The sequence below is a fragment of the Bombus fervidus genome, chromosome 14 (genome assembly GCF_041682495.2).
Source record: "Bombus fervidus isolate BK054 chromosome 14, iyBomFerv1, whole genome shotgun sequence".
In the NCBI taxonomy this organism is placed as follows: domain Eukaryota; kingdom Metazoa; phylum Arthropoda; class Insecta; order Hymenoptera; family Apidae; genus Bombus; species Bombus fervidus.
The window spans coordinates 1,148,101-1,174,250 of NC_091530.1; the positions used below are offsets into that span (position 1 = coordinate 1,148,101).

General features: G+C 36.1%; 2 protein-coding genes across 5 annotated transcripts; one reads left to right on the forward strand and one right to left on the reverse strand.

Annotated features, from left to right (window-relative positions):
• The first annotated feature begins 606 nt into the window (after positions 1–606).
• Positions 607–15,942, forward strand: LOC139994358 (clavesin-1). Of its 3 annotated transcripts, none has more exons than XM_072016915.1 (5): positions 607–763; positions 13,654–13,827; positions 13,986–14,539; positions 14,968–15,118; positions 15,248–15,942. In XM_072016915.1, exons 1-5 carry the CDS (start codon positions 742–744, stop codon positions 15,274–15,276), a joined length of 930 nt encoding a protein of 309 aa, XP_071873016.1. In that variant the 5' UTR covers positions 607–741; the 3' UTR covers positions 15,277–15,942. The 3 variants fall into 3 exon arrangements, with proteins under 3 accessions (XP_071873016.1, XP_071873018.1, XP_071873017.1); XM_072016917.1 differs by lacking the exon at positions 607–763 and adding an exon at positions 3,453–3,789; XM_072016916.1 differs by lacking the exon at positions 607–763 and adding an exon at positions 12,908–13,086.
• Positions 15,575–24,964, reverse strand: LOC139994356 (alpha-tocopherol transfer protein). Of its 2 annotated transcripts, none has more exons than XM_072016914.1 (7): positions 24,636–24,964; positions 22,412–22,651; positions 20,370–20,461; positions 19,880–20,125; positions 19,073–19,267; positions 18,300–18,471; positions 15,575–16,541 (listed from the first exon to the last, which is right to left on the reverse strand). In XM_072016914.1, exons 2-7 carry the CDS (start codon positions 22,611–22,613, stop codon positions 16,504–16,506), a joined length of 945 nt encoding a protein of 314 aa, XP_071873015.1. In that variant the 5' UTR covers positions 22,614–22,651; positions 24,636–24,964; the 3' UTR covers positions 15,575–16,503. The 2 variants fall into 2 exon arrangements, with proteins under 2 accessions (XP_071873015.1, XP_071873014.1); XM_072016913.1 differs by having other exon boundaries at positions 24,620–24,962.
• Between the last annotated feature and the right edge of the window lie 1,186 nt (positions 24,965–26,150).

A 26,150-nucleotide genomic window follows, 5' to 3' on the forward strand; every position in this document is an offset into this window, starting at 1 on the left:
TGGCAATCTACCATTTCCATTACCATATTTTAATCCCTATAGAAAGTGTTCCAACACCGATACACTGTAATGTATCTCTGTTTCACATTCCCTCTATCTCTGGTTCACTCTGAACATCACAGATGCTCACATTCGTATTCGCCCCTCGTGTCATATAACAAATCCTTCCACCATGAAACCACCGTCGTGTCGGACGATCGATCATGCATCCTGACCCACCCCAACGCCACAGCGACTCGGCTCATCACGATCCGTCTCCAAGTTCAGCGTCAATTTATTTATAAGCACCCATAACCCGATCCCAGCCGTGCCATCCGATAAACAAACATCCCTTTCCTTCTACCAGAACTTTCGCCGGGGAGAGGAAGCGGCTGATAAACAGGCTGTTTCGCCCCATTAATTCCGTGACCGACAGAAATCATCCGTCCTGTTTCGTTCGTTCGATCGATCGATCGATCGACCGATCGTTCCACTTCGAGTATCGAAAGGCACGCGCGTGTCTCGGCCGCGCTGTCGTCGACGAGCATCGACGATAGATACGGAGAGAGGGAAGTCGATCGTAACGAGGAAGGAAGGTCAGAGCTCGAGTCACCGAGTTCCCCAACGCGTTTATATAGAGGAGAGAACCTCGTTTATACATCACCTACTAATGCGTGATATATCGTATTTGCCTGACACGACAACGGCATCGTCTCTGCTCGTCGAATCGTACGACCGCCGGTCGATCCTTCAGTCAAGTCAATGATGGAATCACGGGTAATCGGTGAGTGAGTTATCCGTTCCGTTTCCAGTCACCGGGGATCGAGTACATGGGGTTGTGGTGATAACGAAGGGCGAATCACGATTCGTGGAACGTGCGCGGATGCTGGGAACGTTTCCGTCTAGTTTGGGCAACTTAGGTTAGATTTACGAGGTTTTTGTAACTTGGAATTTTGCTTGTGGCTTTGAAGTGATAGGGAAAGAATGGAATACCAAATCTTGTGATTTCAACGGTGAATCTTCGATGAGTGAAGATTACGATAAATGTTAATCACGAGCGTTAGAATAATTAGTCGAAGTAATTAATTCGATTGAATAATCGATATCTATTTTAGCAGCGATACTATTTATTGGTATGTCTCTGCAGTAATTTCTTAAATATTTATAGTTTACAAAATTGATATAGCTAATATCGTCTCTTTCGTCATATTTATCATCGTATTAATTTAAATTCATGGAAATTTATTTTCTCTTATTTCGGATTCTGGTTTTGTATTTTCGATTAAGAAGTATCTTTTTCTTTCGATGTTTTATTATTTTTATTATTTTTAGTATTTCGTTCGAATTTATAGAATTGTCTGTATTTTTCTTATTTTTTATCTTTGTTATTTAATAACCGGCCATGACATTTTCACAACACCTGTAGCAGCCTTGAAATTCAGAGTGTCATCTCCACATCTTACAGACTTATACACGTTCAAAAACTGGTTCCTAATCACATCACTAGCAACAACCATGATTTTAATTAAGAAAACAAAAAGGGAGAAGAAAGAGACACGTTTCAACTTTCCACAACCGAACACCATTTCGAAACGTTTTATCTAATCGTAGAGTTGCCGCAATCGGACTGACTGCATTTTAGCGCCATGGCGTCAAACGACGATAATAAACCGACGCGCGAAAGATTCAAAACTATAAACCGATCGCGTATTGCCAACAATCACGGTTCTGCGCTCCGTCGAATGGAAAACGCGGTGCATATCAATTGAAAGTTGAAGGACCTTTCGATTTGGCGCGTGACAAACAGTTCAAACTAATTTGGTATTCCTACGACGTTCACGTTTAAACGTCTGAAAAGTTTATAATTACCTGTTGGCGCGCGAATATTTACATCGTTCGAATATTCGCGGCAAAAAAAAAAAATGGTTTCAAAATCATCGATAAGGTGAAAGAAACTAATCTATTGCGTGTAAAGTATAAAAATTACATCGAAGGGACGTGTATATGAAAATCACATGGGAAAAATATGATAAGTCTGTTCTTATCGTTGTTCTGGTTTTTGTCACGCGATAGATGAAAGAGAATAGTATGCAGTCGCTCGCATTTGCATTCGAAACGCCTTAAAATGGAACGACTCTTTAAAAATTGCACCAAACGACTTGAAATTTTTTGAGAAGTTGGAAGGATTAGTTGAAAGGATGACGCGTTAAGAGGATTTTGGAAAAAGTTTCGATCGATCGAAATCGCGAGGAAAATAATGAAGATGACCGCGTTTTACAACCTTTGCAGCTAGGTCTGTAACGAAAATCGAAACGATACGTTTTGTAGATTTATACCAGCTATATACATGCTGAACATTCTATTGAAATCTCCTGATGCAGAAACAAGCGACAGCCATTGGAAAATTCCTCGCAAGAATCTTCAAATTTATTACGGTTACCCGAAAGTCGTAAATAACTGCGATTTTCATTATTTCTAACTGTTTATAGCTCATAAAAATGTTAAATAAGTTCAGATAAAAAGGTTGTAAACTGTAACATTTACTCTTTTTTACTCTTTACAATTTTCTTTACGATTCTTCCATTCCAACCACCTGCAATTTTCTCGACGTTTTCTTTACACGTCATAAATGATGCGCAAAATTCATCCTTCTAAATAGCTTCTCAAAAAATTGGTTCGGTCTAATTTTAAAACAGTTACTCGGCTTTAAAGGATGTTGGAATATTATGTGACGAAATTAATGTGACGCCGCCTGTGATTGCAACTGTATATCCTTTTTATAATATTAGATCCAAAGACGTATACCTGCTTTCAACAACTACGGTAAATAAAATAATACCAAAGAATAAAACATAATTATATTCATCAACTTTCATACAAAAGCAATTTTTCTACCATATCAATCGTTACACGTATGATTCGCGTGGATTATTAAGATTTTCTTCAAATGTTAGCATCCTGTATTCGTTAATGATCCGTATCTCGTAACGATAACCGAAGAAACGTATATCACGTATGTAGCAAGGAGACGACATTACGTTCCAATTTGCTCGTCGATTTCCAGGTCGAAGTTCAATTTCCCTCCAGCCACCTGTCACACGGCTCTCTATTCACCGTGCGAATCTCTCGAAATAGCTCGACCAAGATTCCCACTCGATCAGTTAATAAAATCCATTTCCCCTCCAACGAATCGGTCAGCTTAATTCTAGACGGCGTGAAACGTAACTATTCTCCTCGCGGTACAAATTTCAATGTCGCGTTTCCTATTTCGTTCTACTTGTTTTCTCAACAACGACGATCGAGCTGTGCCGATACAAAAAGAAACGCGCTTCCGATCCAACCTACTCAACGAGGATCGTCGATTCTATGAACGAATCGGTACGTCACCGTAGACGCTCCTGAAAAATCGTTTAATCTTACTTTTTCGACCCTGAAGGCGAAGCTGTTGAGCCTATAAGAACGGGTCTCTGGGCCCGGTCCCACCGCATTTTCGTCCGTTTTGTCGATCGAACGCACGTCGCGGTTCTTCGGCGAACGTTCTCGCCTTCGTTCGTTCGACCGTTGCGCCCCCACCTCGAGGATATTCACTCGTTCCGTCGACAGAATTTTCCGTCCCGTCGATGTGTCTTGGTCGATACACTGGCTGATTCATTAGTATTTGCTTCAGTTCCGTGTTAGTTATTTTATCGAGTAGTCGATTTCCAAGGAATTTCTTCAAAGTATCGGCCAAACTCTCTAAAGTATCGTTGACAAAGAAAACCGAAGGGGATACCGAGGATCCGAGTCAAGTAACACTTGTTACGATCGAACGTAAGTACTCTTTGTTTTCACGTAGAAGCGCTGTTGCTATTGTTTTTGTAGAATTGTATGGAAGTTTGGTAGCTTTAAGGTGTGCGAACGTCTTTTTAATCGATCGTTTATAATCGCATCAGAGGGTTATAATACGTCATTACCGTGCATTTCCGTGCATTTATGTGAAACATTTATCCGACATCGAAACTTATGTGTCGATATATCCATAAAAATGCGCAGCCTTATTATTAGCGATGATATATTAAAATTATAAGTTGAATTTTATAATTTTTACAAAAAATTTATTTCGGGAACTGATCCGACAATGAACGAATTAATTATATTTTGGAAAAGAAAGGAACGAATTTGTGTGAACGTCAACATTAATACTAACTTGACATTTGCGTCCCTCTTATCGTCACTCTCTCGAGTATGTAATTTAAAAGTAAACATGACATTGATCAAGACAAGCCATTTAGAAAAAGGTTGCGTTACCGTGGACCGCTCGAACACCCGTTTCCCTTGTTAAAATCGTTACTTTGTATTTATTCTCTGTACTTATTCGTATAATATTTGGCAAGCCTGTAATTATTCGTACAACGATGCAATTGTGTAAATATTAAATAAGTGGAAAACGAACAACGAGGAGAATCGGTTTTTTTCAAATCCTCCAATGTCTCTTCGTTTCGCTGTTTCAATATTTATTTTTTCATTAAAAAGAATATAGTTGATCTGAGGGACGTAAATTATATTAGCAAACAAAAAATTCGTTCTATTTGCTTCCTTCTGCATCTTAAACAGCAAAGATAACACGGAATTAATATGAATTAATACGATCAAACATGATTTTTATCACACAACGATCGAAACGAAGTGGTACAATCACATTAAACCAACATAACGCTCGTAACGTCGCAAGAGATGATAAGATCGACGAATTACGTTATTCTAAGATCGTAAAGTGACCATAAGTTAATCATAAAATAGTCAAATTGCTTTCGTAAGATTTTCTTTGAAGCGTTAATTGAAAATTAAAATGTATTCATTTGGAATTAAGATTGGTCATTCTGACGTGTAAGAAAATTGTTCTCGTCACCGACCTTTATTCTCACTACGTCAATCGAAGATATAATAAAAAAGAGGAAGGCAGACAAGTAAAACGATAATGTATTCGTGCCGATAGAAAACGAGCAACGATTTACATACACACCAGCGTCCATATTACTTCTGTCAGTGATGAAAGTATTGCACACGTTTCACAACACTTAACCAGCATTCACTTTCCCGTGTAGATGATAATCTGGTTGAAATTCTGTGATACATTTTACAACAAAATTTAAAACACTTATCCCGCACGAAAACTCCTTACGGCTGGATCTTTTTCGAAAAACTAAATGCTGACCGAGGTATGCCTCGATAGACCGTCCCGATGCTAGACAATTCTCTTTGTGTTCATCGCACGTGTTCGTCTTGCAAATACGACAGTGGTTTCTCTGCGACCATGGCACGTTTGTTACGCGTACACAGTTACATCAGAATCATACAACATTTTCCTAACCAGTTTCCCGTGATCGTACTATTACGTTGTTGTCAAGTTTCGAACTAAAGATCGCCACTTATCCTGTTGCTTTACTAATTAGCCGAATAATTGTTTTTAATTTAAATGCGGTGTAGAGTACAGTACTTGTGCAATTTATTAAACGAGCTCTAACGCCTCGAAGTATGCGGAGATGTGTTCATTTTTAACAGAATATAATTTAATTTTACCAAATTACGAAAAGAAAGACTCTGTGCGATATTATCGTTTATTATTATTACAGGTGAATTTCATAGTGTATTACACGTTCAAATTCGGTTTTAAATGTTAATATACAATAAGAAGTTGGTATGCTATAGTGAAGATGTAAGCAAGACGTAAATATTGTGCAGCAATTTTGTAAAAAAACGTCTTGCAGTTTCTATATATATTTTCGGTTTTGTTTGAAATCTTGTGAATATGATTATGATAATCGTGTCTCATTACGATGTTAACGAAAACTCATATTACTTTGTACAACACATATAGTAAATTCATTAAAGATTTCTATGTGTAACTCGTTATACTTACGAATGACAGTGTACGTATATTCGTCCTAACTTCATATACAGATAACGCTATTGTTTAATGACTCCTTAGACCGCTTTGTCATTAGAGAGTAACGTAGTTTTAATAGTTTGATAATGAAAACTTTTACGTATTTGCGTCTTGTTAGTTAAGATTTTAATGAACAATTACGAAACTTTTTGAAGTGTTCGTACTGAATTGAATACCGTGACGTATCTTAAGTTAGGATTCCAATAATATCTTTTATCTAATGATTCGTACCTGTATTCAGCGTTTGAAAATATTCTGAAATGTGTAAAATATTTGTGAGATCGCTTGTGAGATAAACAAAATAGTAAGAAAATATTCGAGCAAGAATGGGAAAGTTTCTTCTATAAAAATATTGTTCAGTATTTTACGATAAATCTAAAAGTGTATAGGATATTTTTCAAATTCAATAATTTCTTTATTGCTTGCTTTATCCGCGTTTTATATTCGTCCAAGTAACTTCGAACGGATTGTAAATAATACAATTCGCTCCCCGAAAGGAAAGTCAATTATGAATCACGTTATACATATAAAATCGCAAAATTGTTTTCTGTGGAAGATAAATATTACTCGTCGAAGGTGGGCTGATAATAATTCATTGAACAGTCATCGATATATTTTTGTCGACATAATCATTTTAATTATAATCGATCGTAAAGCAAAATTTCTTACGTCAATTTTTAGTATCCTGTTATTTTTGTATAATCTTACCTTACTTCGACCGAGCTTCTATCAATGTTTTTCTCGCAAACCTATTTTATAACATCCGTTCTCTAATTATCTAAAAACCTCTTTCTTCGATGGCAAAGAACCAGGTTTCCATCTCTTTTCACACTAATAAGACTCTGTAATTCCTCTGACATTTCAAGTTGCTTCTTTCTTCGTCGTCTTGAAAATCAGGTTCTTTTCTTATCTAAAGACCCAATCAAAGTTAACGTAACGAGCATGTTTCCGTTCCACGCGTTAGAGCTTGCAGGAGGAAGCTTTTCTTCCTCTTCTTTTGTTCCTGTTTCTCTTCAAGTTTTCATCTCCATCTTTCCTCTGTTTTCGTTTTCTTAACGCCCATTGTAAGATCTGTCTTCATTTTCCTTCTATTTTCATCCTCCTGGCTCCTTTCTGAAATTAAGCTCACCTTTCTCGGTTATCATTTGTGCTGTAATCAACGTAGACAAAAGACAGGCCATCAAGAACTACTTTCTTGCTTTGTAGGAATAATAGAAACTACAGATTTTATTTACGGCGATAAACAAAATTATTGGCACGGAATAAGTTTCTTTATATAACCTCGCACAAATTAACAACAAATACTTTACCGAATGATCCTCGATTCTTTACTGAATTTTCATATAAAACACAACTTTCAAGAGTTAGGAACACTCGTGACATAAATTTCAATTCTTAAAATAGTTACGATCCAATTATTCTATTTCTACGTTAACACGAAACTAAATGAAATAATATTCGAATATCCGAGTCAACTAAATATTTGGAATTTTCCTGAAAGAGCAGGAAGAAAAATAGCGTCGCAGGAGGTGATCATCGTCGTCTGGTCGACTGCCAATTGTTTGCAGAAGCAAGGCGTAAGACTGACGCTCCGACGATCGTTAACGATCTCCTTCAAACACCGAGAATGGTATTACGCATCCTCAACGATGGGAAACTTTTCTCGGATTGCTCTAGGGTAACTATCACGAGAAAGAAGAAGCAAGAGTTCTCTGCCATGGAGAATCGTCTCTGGACGATCGCATAGGAGAGTTATCTCGCTAACCTTTAAGTAGAGTTTCAAGTTGAATGAAAATTCGACGACTATCTCTAGATTTTTACTTCCGCTGCACGCGTTTTCTCTTTCCCTAAGAAAATAGTTTCGTAGAAACGGTACAGACGCTCGTTGTCAGTGAGAAACGATTCAGCGAAGACGCAGCCTGTTGCAACGTCGATTTATGCAAAGTCGATCAACGATCGAACGTGCGTAAAATGTGAAACCGAATGCTGGCATCGGTTCAGCTCCTATTTCGATGTTTAAATAGTACACGAATCTTTGTGTTGGTCGCGAAGGTGGCTTACTTCGTTGCACTCTTGTGTTTCAGTAGTTCTTGGTCGACTGCCAATTGCGATGGCGGGTCGATGCGCCTAAGTGGAATTGCTCGATAAAATTTTACAACCCCGAATGCAAGTGCGCCAGTAACCCTTGCCTTCGGCCCTCTCATAAATCACGCTGATAAATATTGACAGAGGATGGTTGGCAGGAGAAGGGAATGTGAAATCGAATGTGCTAATTCACAAACTTCTTTTGGAAAGAAATAAACGTTCCACGATTTGTAACTTCTCGTCGTTATATATCGTCTGTATTAATTATAAGTCAAGGTGAAATCTAGATACGTTTAATATTTCCAATTCCAGAAGCCACGAATTCGAAGCCCTCGGTTCCAAAATCACTCGTATTCCCGAGCCAATCGCGGTCCCCAGCCAGATTGCAGGCGCCTTGTGTCTTTTCCAAACGAGCAAACAAAATATGACACCGATGACCCTGATCGTGAAACAGGTTCACCTCGAATAACAAGCGTCTCCTTTTTCGTGGTTGACTGTACCTCGAGGTCGGACACGGTCCTGTCAAGAGACGGACCTCTGTCAACTTTTGATTTCATAATCCATTAACTCGTCCGAGTCGACTTTTGAACTTCTTTTTGACTTCACAACGACAAATATGACGTTTGAGAACTTTAAACATTTATTTTATCTCTCTTAAGATCTTGGTGATTTTTGAATCCATAATAACTTTTTATTACACAAGCTACTCCGACAGCTTAAAAAATAAGGAAAAAAGGTGTTCACATGACGCGAATGTTCGTTCAGATTCAATAGGAAAAATACCTTCTTCTTAGGATTTCTTCGGAAAGCACGAGCAAGATAAATATTTAAATAACAGGTCCCTTTGAAGAAGAAACGTGTACGTCGACTAAGAGCACTTTGTACGCGACTAGTCGTCGTACGTAGTATCAGAAATAGCCAGAAACTTTTGCAAAGTATCGTAAGCAGAAAGTTTACGCAATCGGCGGAATTCGCGCGCCACTTTTCTTTCTTGTTTCTCTGCTCGCCTGCCAACCGCTAATTACCTCTGCGATCGCGTCCTTGATCCTTTTTCTCCGCACTTTCGCCATCGATCGCCCTTTCAGGCCGTCTCTGGGTGACACGAGAAATACGCGATCCAATTAATTCATATTTCATGAACTCGGTCGAATAATCAAACAGATTGGCCTTTACGAATCTCAAAGTCTAATATTGCTCGCTTTATCATTCCAAGACGTAGAATTGTAAATTCGACATATACTTAACGTAATCAAAATAGATTTCGAGCTCGTCGAAAATTGTTCCATTTCGCTAACGGAATAACGATTGATATATTTATGTACATAAATTCAACCAGTAGCTATTTCGATTCAATTAAACTGCTCGGTACGATGAAGAATACCATGTTTGCGGGTTGTTTCAGGGGAACAGGATCGATCTCTGTCTTCGTGTGCTACGAATGGCTGCGAATTTCACCTTAAAACACCTCCGAATTTAGTACCTACGTCATACACTTGTGTAAAACCACGGTTTCCTTTTTATTTACAATTCATCTCTTTTTATAACCACTTACTATTTTATTATAATTCTCGTCCGACATCGTTTGCCTCGATACGGACAAAAACATCGAACGGCTGTCACGTTATTCATATTGATCTGACGTTGTGTATTCTTTCGTAACGTTACCGTTTCTTTTATTTTAAAGAATATAAAAAAGTAACGAGTCAACAAAAATATATAATCCTTTAAATAATAGTTGAATCGACGATAATAATAATATGCAGATTTTTTTATAGTCTAAGATTTCAAACGAGGTTTTAATCGTTCCAAATGCCTCATCTATGATTACCAAATTACTACTATTTTTATCGGTATTTCTCTTCCATTTCTCGTTACGTGGACCCTTTCATCGATGTCAAACGACCGATCGACCCAAAATACCTTTCTGATTCCTTTATCTCGTTTCCTGTCTGCGATCGACACATACAGCAGCTACCTTCTCCGTTGCGTTACGTAAAACCCCTGGACGTTTTTTTACTCGTCCATTTTACGCGTTTGACGGTGTACAAAAGACGCGAAACAAAGGAAATATTTGTCTCGCGTATTCGCAGTCGTTCGCAGGATGTGATATTCTTTGCCCTCCGTTGTTCTCGCGCCTAAATGGAGAAACAAAGGAGAGTAACTGGCGTGAAGGGTGTGCGCAACAAAGTGTTCGTTTTAGTCGAATTGGGAACATTCGTCGTTAATGTACGGCTGATGGAAAAAGAAGCGGAGTTCGTCGTCGAGAAAAAGAGAGATAGGAGTTTTGACAAATTCTGACTTGTCTCTCGTGAATTTTCGTCTAACGATTAGCAGAGATTCTTGGCGACGTTGCAGTCTTTTAACAAAGTTCGATTCTAATTTTATTATTGCAGTGGAAGAACAAAGAGAATTTTTTACGCGTCTCTGGTAGCGTAGGTTGATCGATCGATTAAAAAAATTAACGTTGAAAGGAAGAATTGGATGGAACTGGAGTAGCGAATTTTTCACTCCTGGTACGAAGGACGTATTCGATAGTTATCACCCATTTCCTTATCTACCATTTACGAGGAAAACTCTGGTTAATTCCAGTTAATTCTGGTCGATCTACTAATTACGCGAACACCATTTATATACGCTTGAAATAATCACATACTAAAGGAAAATTTATAACGTGAAACGTTACGACATTAATTATACAAATTACTCGAATATTCATGCGTTTACCTTTTTCGTAGCAACAAAGGTTATTACGATACTACTTGCATATAATAATCATTATACTAAACTACTATTACTGCTATATTATACAATGTACCGGTTATGCAAAGAAGTATATAACTATGCTATATTATCGCTATACTAACTATACGAAAAAATCTTTCAATTCTTTAAATAGCAAAGGCTTTCGCATGGAAGTAATTACGCAGTGAATTCTATAATGCGCATCTAAAATTGAGTTTCCGGTGGAAATACGTAACTCTTGCCATTCTTGGTGAAAGTGTGCACACGATTCGTGACCTGATCTATGAACTACGCCACGAGCAATAGGAGAAGATTGCGTTGCGTTGCATTACGTGTCAGCATTGCGCAATATTTATAAATTACTGCATCGAAGCACTTTTATTCGTTTCTTCGTTACAACAGCATCTATATAGATAACAAAATAAAACATTTGTCCTTTCATTCGGCCTCGATCAATCCGCGTAATTTCGATTTTCGTATACGATTTATGTTCATTTCGGATTAAAGTTTGCAAGGAATGAATACGATAATGCGAATGTCCTTCGTTCATTTGATGAATATAAAGAAGAAATCGAACGATGTTGAAATTTCAACGCGAAGAAATAAGCTCCGAGGATTTTATTTTGAATCACTTGACAGTAATTGTAGTGACAGTAACAAAATCTTATTTCTACCTTCAAATTTCTTTTCTTCAAATTCTAATAAATAATACACTTTTTTCAAATATACGAGTCATCCTCGCTGAAGAACGATCACGAGATAATCTTCGTACTTACTTTATCATTCTCCATAGAATTGTTGGAGAAACAATCGGAACGCGATATAACTATGTACGTATCAACGTGGATGAAATTGTTAAATATTTGTATATTTATTTAAACTTGGAACCAGAATTTACTCGTAAGCAAAATGTTACAGTATCTGCTTTGTTTCTCGAAAAAGAAAGAGGGTAATACACCTAACCCACTAAATGTCCACTCGTAGAATCATAAGAAAACATCTGCACGAAGGTACGCGTACACCTTTATACGCAGAGATTTCCGCATCGTTGAGCGTACAACGCGATTCCACGCTCTAGCTGCGACCGGCAAGGCGTAATTGTTCAAAATGGAAGGAAGAAAAAGAAGGAGAATAAAGGAAGAGGATATATCCTTCGGCAAATTCGTTGCACGTGCCTGTACGAGGAATCTCGTCTGCTTCGAGAATATGAAACGCTTGGAAAAAAAAATGTCGAATAACGTTTCCCAATGCAAATTCAGCGTTTGACGTGGTCTCGTTCTTACGCAACGAATATGTCAATTAAACATTGATTACATTTTTTTAGTTTTATTTCACGAAACGATTGGGAAACAATCAAACATTCTGCGATATTTCTCGGTCTAACGTGTTAATAATTTTACATATTTAACGTTCAGAATTATTAGATTATATCGTAACGCTTTGTTCTAACGTTTCGTAAGCATTTCGGTTCGCTTCTTCGCGCCTGTCCTGATTGATAGCTACACATATCCAAAGTAACGTACTCGTTATGTCACTTAGAATAAATTTCCAGTCGAATTTTATTAAAACGTTTAGTTCCATTCGTAAAACTATGAATTAACGCGAACATTCGCAATCTGTTTATCACGCTATTAAATTATTCTCCACAAAATCAAGTGTTTTTTATATGTATCTATCGATCTCTATAATATTTGTTACAATCTGTTGCATGCGCTGTAAGCAGCTTTAACTTCCGTCTGTCGTACGTCCCCGTCATTACGATAATTACAATTCGTGACAAAATCACGTTCGAGTCTTTCGAACGATTCCACAAAATCCGCAGTACGTTGAAAGACAAGAAAAGCAAACAGGTGGTTTAACGAGAATAATAGAAATGCTTAAAAATGATTGGAAATGAAGTAATCTATGACGAGCGAACAAAATCTAGATAGAATTTACGATATAATTTCTCTCGTTGGTTTTTCAGTAGACGCCGAGTAGGGCGAAGTGAAATGATAATGAACGTTTAAAGGAGAACGTACGCTTCGTTAATTAAATTCCGCGGAGTTAGCAGAGTTCTTCGGTATCAAACCGCCTCTGACTGGCGAGTGAGTCACTGTCGTGACAAAATCGTCGTTTCCTGCACGCTCGGCTTATCTGAATAATTAAAAATTAACGAATCGGATGTGTAGTGAATCGCGACGATGCGGATGAATTGCGGAGAGTTTTGTCGAAAAGAAATTGAACCATTCGAGGATGAATTATAATTTCTGTGAGAACACCGTAAAACAGGATAAATTGTAATTTCTGCAAAGACACGATAAACAAACGAGAAGAAAAAGGAAACTAATAAATCGGAAAGATGGAATGTCAGTGTTGAAATTCGCTTGTTTGTGATTTTAACGATCTGAAAAGTTACGTACAGTGGCTCGTGAAAAACCATTTAACAAATGTATTATGTGCGTTATATAAAACATTTTGATAAATAAATCATAAGTTTGAAACAAAACCGAAAATGTATGTACACTGTCGGACGTAAATATTAGGTCACTGATTTTTAGTAGAAATCTCTACTACTTCGCTGCCTTTATTTTCGTATTATATTATCGTAAATCTGTTATATCGTTCGCATCGAATGCGTCCGTAATGAAAGTACTAAATAAAAATGTTCCAGCGGATATAACGGATAGGTGTCCTAATATTTATAGACAATAATAATATGATTTGATTTCGATTGATTTTCGTTCTGGTTGGTTTACTCAAATTTCTGCAACTGCCACCTTCTTGCAGCAACCACCACCTTCAATTGCAGATATTTCGAAAAATATATAGAAACTATCGAGCCACTGTAAATGTTTAATTATCGTTATGTCACACGGATTTCGATGATTTAAGTCAATATTAATAAAAACGTATTTATTTACTTATGTAATGCATTGCAGATAACATGTTGACCAAATGGGATAATATTCCGTCTCTGAAACTCGGCGACTACACGCTCGAGTTCGAAATATCACCACCTGGCCCGGAATTGCAGGAAGTAGCGAAGAAAGAACTTCGCGAGACGCCAGAAATTCAAAATGAATCGATCGTTCAACTTAGGGAATTACTGAAAGGTAAAGTTTCATTCGCAACGATATCAACGATATAATTTCTTTCTGTTCAAAAGCTCCAAAATTTGACTACGATACGATGCTCGATCGAATAATTAATATCTAAAGATCACAGACAGAAACACGATAGATTCGTCTTTATCGCTCTTAATCTATCGCAGCTGAAACCGACTTGAAGTGTCCGCTGGAGAACGATGCCTGGCTGATTCGGTTTCTCAGGCCGTGCAAATACTATCCGGAATCAGCATTGAAACTCGTGAAGAATTACTACAGTTTCAAAATAAAGCACGCAGACATGTACGATAATCTGAAACCCAGCCGAGAGAGGAACATATTCGAGCACAATATTTTGACCGTGTTGCCGAACCGAGATCAATATGGACGAAGGATACTAATCATCGAGCTTGGGAAAAAATGGAAGCACAACAAGTGCTCGTTGGACGAGGTGTTCAAAGGTTGCGTTCTGTATGTGGAGGCTGCCATGTTAGAGCCAAATACGCAAATCGCTGGTGCCGTAGTTGTTTTCGATATGGATGGACTTACTCTTCAGCAGGCTTGGCAATTCACCCCGGCGATCGCGAAAAGGATAGTCGATTGGTTGCAGGACGCGGTACCTCTCCGAATTAAGAATATACATATTATCAACCAACCGTACGTTTTCAACATGGTGTTCGCGTTGTTCAAGCCGTTCTTAAGGGAGAAGCTGAAGAGTAGGGTGAGTTGACCTCTCCGTGAAAATTTCTACAACTTTCTCGAGAGAAAGTTGGAGTTCAATGGCTGATAAGATTATTTGTTAACCTGCTAATCGGCTTGTTATTCAACTAAGAATTTCAATTAGCATGTAGTATCAATAACGATCGTTGACTTGAGAAAGTGACGAATAATAGAAAAAAAAAAAAGATCTCGTAGGAAGAGGAAAGAATCGCAAGATACGTACAAGCATTTGCAGTTAGTAAATAGATAATTAAAAATTCTAGATAACCGAGACTGTAGATAATCAGGATCTGGTCGATCGATGTGCTAGCATAATTGAAAAGAATTTTTGTAAAATTCAAAGGCAATGTTAACCGATGAGATCCATAAACTGCATTGTATTAGATATTAGAAAAAATACGATTCTAATGAGTACTTTGGTGATTTCAGCTGATTTTCCACGGCACAGATCGCAAATCGTTCCATCAATACATCTCGCCAAAATGTTTGCCCGCCTGTTACGGTGGAACGCTACAACTTCCACGTGTAACGGGATCACAGTGGTTGGAATTGTTGCTAATGTGCGATAAAGAATTTGACGGTAGGTGACGAATTACAAAATTGGCAAAGAGAATTCTATAACCGCGATTTATAGCTAGTCAATTTATTAATCGATGTATATTACGCATGATATTATTTATTTATCGATTCTTCTTTGGTCTTTTTTCAGCAATCAACTCGTATGGTTATAAAAAATAATTCATGCGCTTCGGTACGCCTTCAAAATGATGGAAAAACGATTGTTCGATCTAAAATCGATATTTAAGCAAAGACGCTGGCTGTGGGCTCTTCCGACAAAGTAGTAATCCAGATTCGACGTATAGTCTAGTTAGTTGCTTATTTATAAATGATTATAATAGGTAATTTTTAGTTACGTCTCTTAACTAAGAGCGTTATTAACTAAACTTTTGTAAAAAGAATAGAAAGGTAGTAGATACATTGTTTTAGTTAATTAGTTACACAGTTGTGGATTTATCGTTCTTTTTTACCGCAAAAGATAAATAATCGAGTTATCAGGATTTTATACGTTATAGATTAGAGTAATTTTGTATAATATTAAATCGATATTTATGGTACTATATTTTATCCTATTTTCGTATTATTTTAATATGTACTTCGATGTATTTTTTTTTAAATGATATACTGTAAACTTGTCAAAAGTGAAATACGATTTATATATAGTGTTGTTAACTTAATTACTTAACTTAAAATTTCCCAAAACTTCAGAAGAATCTACCAGCTGATATGTTTCGTATAAATTAAGTTATCAACATGTTGATTAATTTATTGTTAAACAAAGTGGGTTTATCACAAGGTTATACACTTGTAAAATATGTACTTAATGCGCATTAAAAAAAAACTAAAGTAATTACATATAATAACCGCTCATAGACTTTACCATTATTTTTTTTTCGATCAATATTTTTTTATTAAAAATATATTCGTAGTCAATCAATTACACAACGAACCATCGATGTCACAATTATTTACCACGACTATGATTTATATGTATTTATTGCTTATATATTTTATTAAACCAAGTAACAATATTAATAACAACGTATATTGCCCGTTACGCTTGTCGCATTTGAAATCACGAAATATTTATTTATCTATAACAAGAATAATTACAAGATAACTTCGTTACCACTTCGATACGCTCATCGTTGTAATTCGTTTATCTATCTTTCTTATTTCTCAAATAAATTTTATCCAACGCGAACATAAAAATCATCCATCTATCTATAATTATAACTATTCGAACTCCCAACCTCCTCCTTCGTTGATATTTAAATCGTGATTTCTTTCAATTCTTATCACCCGTTTCCCCTATTTCGTTGTACTTATTCAATGAAAACAATCACTTTACCTTAAAATCTCTGTTATCTCGTTTCAAATTGAACGCTTATTACACTCTGTCCCTCGTCATTTTGTACTCTTAACATATCCATATTTACTGGCAGCTGTAACGAGAAAAATGTTTAATTTGCATGAGTTTATCATAGGTCAACTACTTTCTAGAAAATTTAATACGAACGAGTGAATACGCAAGATAAACAGTCTTGCATACCCGGGGACTATATTATTACCCTAATTGTACTTGCAAAACTCGTTACGATCAAGCGTGATATTTATATAAATCCACCATTCACGCGAATCGCAAGCTTGGACAAACTATTCCTATTTCGTTCATTTCCTGTTATCAAACTAGAATAGAAGCTACTCTACCAGATCGTGTAAATGATTACAAACCATTTAACCCTATCTATCTGAAAATCTAGGAAACCCTTTTATTAACACTAAGAATTATGTACTGTCTAACGCTTTTCTTCTGAAAAAAATAAAATATCTCCACAAAAGGATTAAAAGGACGATCGTTTGCTTCTTTAACTAAAGATACTTTTTCTTGTTCTTTAAAATTCATTTTCGTTTTTGCTGTTCCTGTAAAAATCCTTTGTTTTTTAAAATTTCAAGTTTCCCAATATTTTCACACGTTTATTATCTGTTAACGATATAGCTGTATGTAAAGCGTAAAATTAACGCAAGGGAGACAGTCGAAGGGTAAGAAGAAAGTCAGCCATGGTTTAGTTCGCAAGCGAGAATCAAAGATAAACAAGATATTTTTCAAGACGGTAATTAATCCCTTTACGTAATGAACGAAGTTGCATGGTCCGGCAATTATCCTTTTCTGTATACGAGGGAAATTATACGAGGTGCAGTTGCGTAACGCAAACCATACCCGATAATAGCGCGCAGTAACGAAACACATCCCGGTGCGTAATTATGCAAGTCACTAGTATTAGCAGTGATCCAAATTAAAATGTGAAATTCGTAACGTGGGAATTGTGCATTTGTTTAAAGAATCGAACGCGATAGGACCTCGTAATAATAACCGTCGCACCGATAAATCAAATTATTCCCACTAAACAGATCGTTAACTCTCCTTGTTTATCCTTTCTTGATTAATGGACTAATGGATTAATTTTACTTAAAATTCTATTCGTTAAGAATCAACGTGTAAAATTACATTTGATAATATTCCTCCACGACTATAATATTGAAAAGTAGAATTCAGTAATTTAGATAAACCGAAAGAAATTGCAAATGGGAATGTCGCGTTAACACGATGTCGAAGAAAATTAACTTCTTTTACGAATTAATAAAAATTCGGTCCTGAAAAATTTAGTGTCCAAACTGCGTCGATGTATTCTATAGATAAAAATTAAAACTAAAACGTCGTGTAGCAAAAATTCCATAAATGTTGCATTAAAAGCTATAAATAACTTCGCATACAACGTAAAGCTATCTATATGCACTTGTGTACGCATTTCGATGTGTCGTCCGCCTTTGTCATTGTCAATGCAAAGTTGACATCGGTACGCTATTAATTTTATCATAGACCGAATCTCGTGGTAATTTTCTCTATTTTTTTTCACATACAAGTATAGTAGAATCATAGTAGAAACGATAAACATATATCGCTCGTATCAACGCGTAACACGTATAACTTTCTAATGAACCATTTACCAACTTTTTGCTACATGATGTATTAATCTTATTTTTACAAATTCTTTAAAATTTGTACATTAAATTGCAAGAACACCCTATATGTGTGTGTATACATATTGCGCTATAATATACCAGCATGCAATTAATTCCCATGGATGGAAGATGTTCGAGGATATGGAATAGAAATTGGGAAGTAACAAGTTGTAGAGTACCTTCGAAGTCCTTCTCGAACCAGCAGAAATAATCGCAAATGCCTTGACCAATCGATTCGTTCGGCATCTCGAGTTTGCCACCAAACTCAATCGGCAAAGCTTTCGCATCGATCAAAGACAATAAAGAGTCTCTGTTTGTTCCGTGAAAGTGAAGCCTCTTACGTGTTTTCTCCTGTAAATAAAATTTCAATTATCAATGATCAAATTAAAATATTCTACAAAGCGACAAATATTGTTACGAATCATCCTCGTCTATTTAATTTAATAAATACTTAATTTATAAATACTTAATTTAATAAATACTTAAAGAAACAATATTAACATCGTTAAATTGTTACTTTCAGTTTGACTTGTATCCAAACTAACATTTACATATAGAAAATCTAGCACAAAGTAATATGCAAAATTATTAAAATTCACATTTACATATACATCTAGATTAGTCTTTCCTTCGATATACCGTCGTAATCGAATTTTTTTTTTTTTTTTTTTCGTTCAAATAGAAGAATCTGGGATTAAGTATATCAGACATAAAATTAGCCAAACCACGATAGTCGAATTTTTTATGTCTCGATCTCACTTTCCTTTCGACCGGAAAAGGAGCTTTTAATGCGCGTAAGAAAGTTAAGCGCGACAAACAACGATTGTTTCTTATTTTTATACGATCTAAGAAATCCTCTGACGATAGAAAAATACGCTTTGATCGTAGATGACGCGGAAAACGCAAAGGGGTTAATGAGAACTCGTTGATAAATGATCGTCGAAGCACGTACCAGAAGGAAAGGTTTGAAGATAGCGTAAACCATGTTGAATATAAAGGGTTGATTCACTACGTGGATACCCTTCAGTCGACAGGGTAAACATCTCTGTACCCAATCCGTTACCGAGGCAGCGAAACTCGGAGTGATGTGTGTCACATGATTCAACGTTAGTCCGTCCATATTTAAAATTACATGGATTCCAGCGATCTACAGAAAACACGTAAAAGACATAATGACAAGCTATAGCGGTAATAGAACGTTAATGTAACGCGACGAGTAGAACAGAGAAAATAAATAGGATAAAAGTTTGTCTAAACTACAGCATAAAGTGAGACAGAATACGGTAAACAGAAATATGATAGAACAGGAAGAATAGAATACAGGGAAAAGATATTCACAAAGGTACAGCGGCATTTTTCAAACGAAATGGAGAAATATTCGCGAGATCGCGGTTGTACGCATATGCGTATAAAATATGCGTCTGGAAGATCGGCACCGTATGAGAAATTACATGGTAGGATATTGTGAGAACTTGAATAGAATGTTACGACGAGACTTGCACATTTTTCAAGGTGTTAGGTATCGACTCCGATAGAGCGTGCTTTCCTAACGATACTAAATATGCTCAACCAATGCTTGAAGGAAGACTTTTTACGTTTCTATATCATACTTTCATTTCACACCTTATTTTCATCGTGCAGTTCTCATACGTCTAACTTCTTTGTCGTTCCCTGACTTTCTTTCTTATTCAAAAGATAGAGATGAGATTTAAAACGAGACTTGTTTTGAACAAGAACATGACAATTTCATCGGGTATACCTGTGTCTTGGGTTCAGCCATAGCCGCTTCCAGTGACAGTATGATCGATCGGAATATTTCATCGATACTGATGATCTTCGTGTTCCATGCTTTCCCACAGTTCACCTGAAACACTCTGCAACCATCCGCCATACGATCTGGTAACGGAATCACCATATCTGAAGACAGCACTTTCTTCTCGTTGCAGGGTAAGAGATTTAAACAGTAGCGTGGATTGTTTATCTTGAACTTGTAAAACCGTTTCATCTGTGAAGTTACAATGATTTTCTATCAATATAATTCTTAGCTAATTTCGAAATGAAATGCGATTCTGATAATTTTTTAAATCATTAATATTCTTGTGACGATCAGCATACTCGCTGCTATTGACATATACGTTTCGTTCTCTTAATTATCTGAAATTTAACTGTTCGAATTTCAATAATAATTATTGACGCAGTCGCTGAATTGCAATTGTAGTAGGTATATAAATATGTAGAATTTAGCTCACCAGTTCAAAGGCACTTTTCGGGTACCATTTGCAAGGTCGTAGGAACTTCCGACAAAATTCATCGTTATCCGGCACGAACAGGTCGGGTTCATCTAAAAATGAAACGCAAACCTTCACGTTCGGAACGTGCAATTACATTTGGCGTTTCTTTACAAAGGAAAATTGATATTGTTTCAGGCGACGAACGAGACGAACCGAGCGGTCATTCGATCACAACGATACGTTGTTCCACTGCTGGAGTATTTATTACGGTCTGTAGAATTTTAAGAAGAAGATGTTTGCTAACTCGTTCATAGCGACGAAGACAATTTTCCTTGTTCAAGAAAGGAAAATTAAGTAAGTAAAAAATATTTATTAAAATAAGAAAGCGAGTGATTATTTGACGATTATTCGCTGCGACTGTTACCTTCAGTTTCTATCAAGTTCCTTCGAGGAACATTAGCCGAGCTCGCGATAGAGTGAAATTTTCATTTTCACCTAACCGGTTCCGAACGTATAAAGCGAATGTACCGTGGTAACATCACGACGACGCTGCGTGTCGTTCGTAACACTCCTTTCTTCGCTATAAAAATAACAGCAACAATACGAGACTAATTCAAAGTATAATTCGGCCATAAGAATCGTATTTGCATAAAAGATGTTTTTGTACTTTAGTCTTGTCGATTGCTTAATTAATCTTGTCTTTCCTTCGCTATCATCGATAGAATATTTGGATTTATCGAGGAGGAATCGCACAGATTACTAAACCTGGCTGGTAGCAAAATATCAAAAATATTTATTTATTTCCATAAAAGATTTTTTGTACTTTAGTCTTGTCGATTTCTTAATTAATCTTGTTTTAACTTCGTTATTGCCGATAGGATATTTTGATTTATCGAGAAGAAATCACACAGATCGCTAAACTTGGCTGATAACAAAATATTAAAAATATTTATCGCGGTTGATAAATGATCGCGATTGTTGTTCTTTGTCTTTCTGCAATTTTCCTGTTCAAAGTACTTCGAGAGATTCGAATGATTCCAAAACGTCGATGAAAATCTATCGAGCGCTCTTCCATATGAGAAATCGTTTCACATGGTATTCTCGATCCTCTTCGATTCAATTTAAAAGAAAATATCACCCGCTGAAGTGTGCAGCAAATAAAGAAAGGATTTCAATATGCTTGCACGACAGAAATTTGCACAAAGAACGCTTTTCACTTCTGCACCTAAATAAATTACAGTACAAAAATATTCTCTCTTCTCTCTTTCCCTGTCTCCATCTACAATAGACCGATAAGAAAACAACAAGATTTCTTAACACTTTACCGACCGATAGCCTATTAATCGGGTTTTGTCTCCGACGTTTAAGAACCGATAGCCTATTAATCGGCTTTTTATCGCCGATAATCTTTCTCATTATTTGAGCAGTAATTTCTTATTTAGTACCAAGGTACCTTGTTCAGTTGCGTCAGTTGCGTTGCTTTGTAAGCTCTCACAGTTTTATATCAATTTGAAAAACTTACCGTTCGCGATGAACGAAAAGAATGGTATTGGAGAGTCTAAACCGAAACAGAGCCGGCGCCAGGGAGAATCTGCGCCTGAGCAACCGGTCGGACGTGCGTATGCTGTTGAACCGCTAGCGGTCAGTAAAGTGTTAAAAACCGTATCTTCTCTTCTCACACATCGGCTGAAATGTCACTAATTTATCATATATCGATTCACGTAACATCTCGAAAATGCTTCGTTTTATTCTTCGAATTAACGCAAACTTCTCTTGAATCCTCTCCAAGTACGTACAGCGAGTCTTTCCTACTAAACTACTCGTAAAGCCAATCATGTGACATTTTTAAACTTAACCATACTTTTCTAATCGCTTTCGTAGCTACGATTTGTATCGGCAGAAAATTCTCCTAAATCTTCCAGAAACTGTAAAATCGAGTCTTTTCTACCAAACTTCCCTCTATTTCACGATTATCCGAGTGAATACGTATTAAGGTGGCCATGAGATCAACGCTATAGCGCTACCGGGCAACGTTTCCCAGCAGTCCCGTTACCTGGTACCTTTGTACATCGCCTTGAAGTCCTTCAACGACTGTTCCACGACCTCTGGCGTCTCGCGTAACTCGTTCTTCGTCTTTTCCTTGTAGAAGTCATCGCCTTCGTCGAAATCGGCCTTCAACACGGAGCTGCCTATCTTCAATTGCGGCAATTCTCTCGATTTGGTTGGAACGGTGCAGGCATCCTGATCTCCTAGCCGCTCCATGGGATCGCTGACAAGGCTTTGTTACTCTTGAACGAACTCTATGTATAAGGTATATATGAAAAACCATTTATATATAACTTTTGTTAGAAACATAGCAACTACATATATGTGTATACACATACAGATACGTATGTAGAAATAATTCTTCCCTTTTCTTTTACTGTTTGTTGCAATTACGTTTACTGTTGTACGTGTATCACTTATGTAATACATGTGCAAGTTTATGGATATCATATTTACATAAATTAAATAAATACATAAATTGTATAATTATAATAATATAAATGTAATAATATAAATAATACATAAGTTATTATAATTAAATAAATTACATAAAATAAATTGATTTTAACGTCGGTGATAATTGAACGTTGTTCAGCTCGATGCGTGTTTCTGTCGATCCTTGAATTTTTTTAATCGATACGGTATTTTTTGATGCGTCGCACGTTCGTTTCGCCGAAGATTTTGAATTGAGCGTTAATCTAGCACTGACAACGCTCAGTCTTGTGTTTACCATAAAATTTACGTTATTCTCTCTGCTGAGAAGAATTTTGATTTATTTCCTCTACATGTATATCGTTCACCATTTAGTATTCTCGACATTGGATAAATTATGTATACAAAATTTTTATTCGTCGTTAAATAAATTAATGGAAGCTAGTGTTTGTGTAAATGTACCGTAATGTGTATAAATATTTGCTTGAAACAAGATAAATATGGAATTTAACGCGAGTAATCCTAGGATCGTATTCACTATTTGCACAGTTGGAACTTCAGAGATATAAGTAAACGTAATTTAAAAAATTTCTTTTAAACTCCTTAATCAAGTTGTTAACACAATTTTAATACTATCGATGATCCGATTATCGACTCTGATATATAACAATAATAATAATTAATAATAATTAATAATAATAATGAATAATAATTAATCGCAAAGAGTTTTCACAAAAATAATGAAATAATATTATGGAGAATTTTCTATTACCGTTTTATCGGTCGTGCAAGAAAAATTCGCAAATATTGTCCGAATAAATATCTACCTTCTTCTGTATCGAATCGTTGAAATGCAATGTACGAGATTAATTCTTTGCAACGTTTATTTATATTTTACATGTACTTATCCTAATCCGGTAGTTCGCTGGCAGATAAGATAACTACAAACTCCAAATGATATCTGACGGGTGTATACAGCGATTGATATTGCAGAAATTTTCGCGCATAACTTGATTTCCATTGACTTCAAATGGAGAAATACGAACAAAAGGTCTTTAAGTTGCTTTATACCGATAATATTGACTTGCTATTATTTCAAACAATAAAACAGTTGAAAATGTGTGATTCTAATGCGGTTCATACATGCGATTTTTGTGCAGCATACTGTAACCTAATTCCTCGGCCATTCCTTTTCAACGACACTTTTTTAGTCACTTTATGCAATGTCATTTATATATATACGAAACTTGAAAAACATACGTATTAGAAAGATAAACTACGATATGTTTAATTATCAATTATAACGTCACATTATTAGCCAAAAATAAGATGCAATATCGTTTGATAAAAATAAGAATTTGTTGAAAGTCGTATATTTTACGAACAGTAAATAACCCTTGCGTTTTATACTTAAATTATCAAATACGTATTAACCTGCCTTAACAACCGAAATTTTCCAATGCCAATTTATTCAAAAAAAATTTTTCTTTTCAACCCTTTTATCGCTTGATAAACTACCAAATGATACAAAACAAGTACAAATGAACAACTTGGAAAAGAATTATTTCTTTATCCTCAAGATTCCCTCTTTTTCTAGCATTGGATACATAAAATACGTACTTTCAGCTTTTTAATTCAGAACTGCCATTCCAACGTGAAGACTAAAATGCCCAAAACCAAAACAACGATCCTTTCCATAACACACTAATCTCGACCACCGATATTAAACGCTGACGACATCGAGCAGAACACGAATAAAAATGAACCAATCGACAAATAAACGATCGTACCTGAAAATTCACTTACTCGAGGGATCCAGTTAGAATCGCGTTTCTCCCTTGAGAAATTAATTTTTTTATGAGAATAACGGTTCGTCTCACGATATCCCGATGACGAGGCTGCAGGATGTCATTTCACGGTTTCTACGCGACAAGATTCACGAATTGTCACGGCCGCAGTATCGATTACGAGGATCGTGACGGAGGGACGATTAAAAAACTGAGAAGCTGACCTGTTAAAATAAAAACAGGTCGATCGGTCGAACGAGCGGATCCAACGTGATCGAGACTCTGGTGGAGACTATCTCGAAGCAGGACTCGCAAGTCGGAAATCGGCTGCACAGCGAAAGCGTTTCTCCCACTTTTGTCGTGACAGTGAGTCTCACGGCGAAGGTTATGCTCCTTCTCGACCCGTGACACCGCGATTAATTAAATTTGAAACTGATTTCTGGCGCAGCGTTAAAAACATTTGTACGATTGACATGCGCATATTCCATTTAATTTACGGTCACCTTTCGCGTTTGTTATACGTCATCGTGCTTTATTATTTCTCTTTGATTTCGTTTTCACTGTGATTCAGTCTTTTCTTCGTTAAGAGAAATGGACGCAAGATGTATCATTAAACTATTCTCTACATATTATTCTCTACATATGTTTAAAGAAGATATCCGAGTGCTTCGTTCGATCCTGTGTACATTTTATTCTTCAAAAATGTTTTTATATCGTGTAACAATTGAGAAAGCGAGGATACATTTTCTTTCCGAAAATTCTACAAATTTAAACGATTGTTTACGAAGCTTAAAAAATGTTGTGATCTAGGCAGCAGCTTCGAGCTTGTAAATGAACCCAGGTAGATTGTTGTACGAAATTCTACGAATCACGAAATTATAACAGTTTAAATATCGGTAATTTTTCATCGAAAATTTTCAGTATATGTATATGTATATAAATTTTCAGTATAGTCGATATATGTAAAATATACAAAACTATTTGCTATCTACGTTCCATTTTCTAAATTATATTCATAAAAATAGGAATTATTCGCATACCGTTATATGTAAAATGTACGTTAGAGAAATAATTAATAAGTTTATTTGATAACACAACTCGATGTAGTTAATAAATTATGTTTATAAAATTCATATTTATAAAATTCTTTTCTCTGTTTTGCCTATTTTCATTTCCTTTTCTTCCTCTTATATTCTCGCTAAAATTCTCGTTAAAATGAAGTTAAAAATACGAAGATGTGGTCATACATGATATAGAAATTTCTATACGTCGTTATGTACTATACGGTAAACTTTCTTTTTAGCCCAGTTTCGAAATGCACTCCGAATCGAGTTGACCTGTACGACTCGGGTCAAGTTCGAAAGCGTTATATATAGATACGTTAAGAGTTTACCTTCTTCTTTCTGCATTGTAATTTAAACATGTTCGTAACTAACATCAAGTTCGATTTAAATAGTTCTCATTGAATTCTTACTTAGAATTTCTAATTTCGTTTACTTCCTCTCATGATTGTTAATATATTCGAGACTTACAG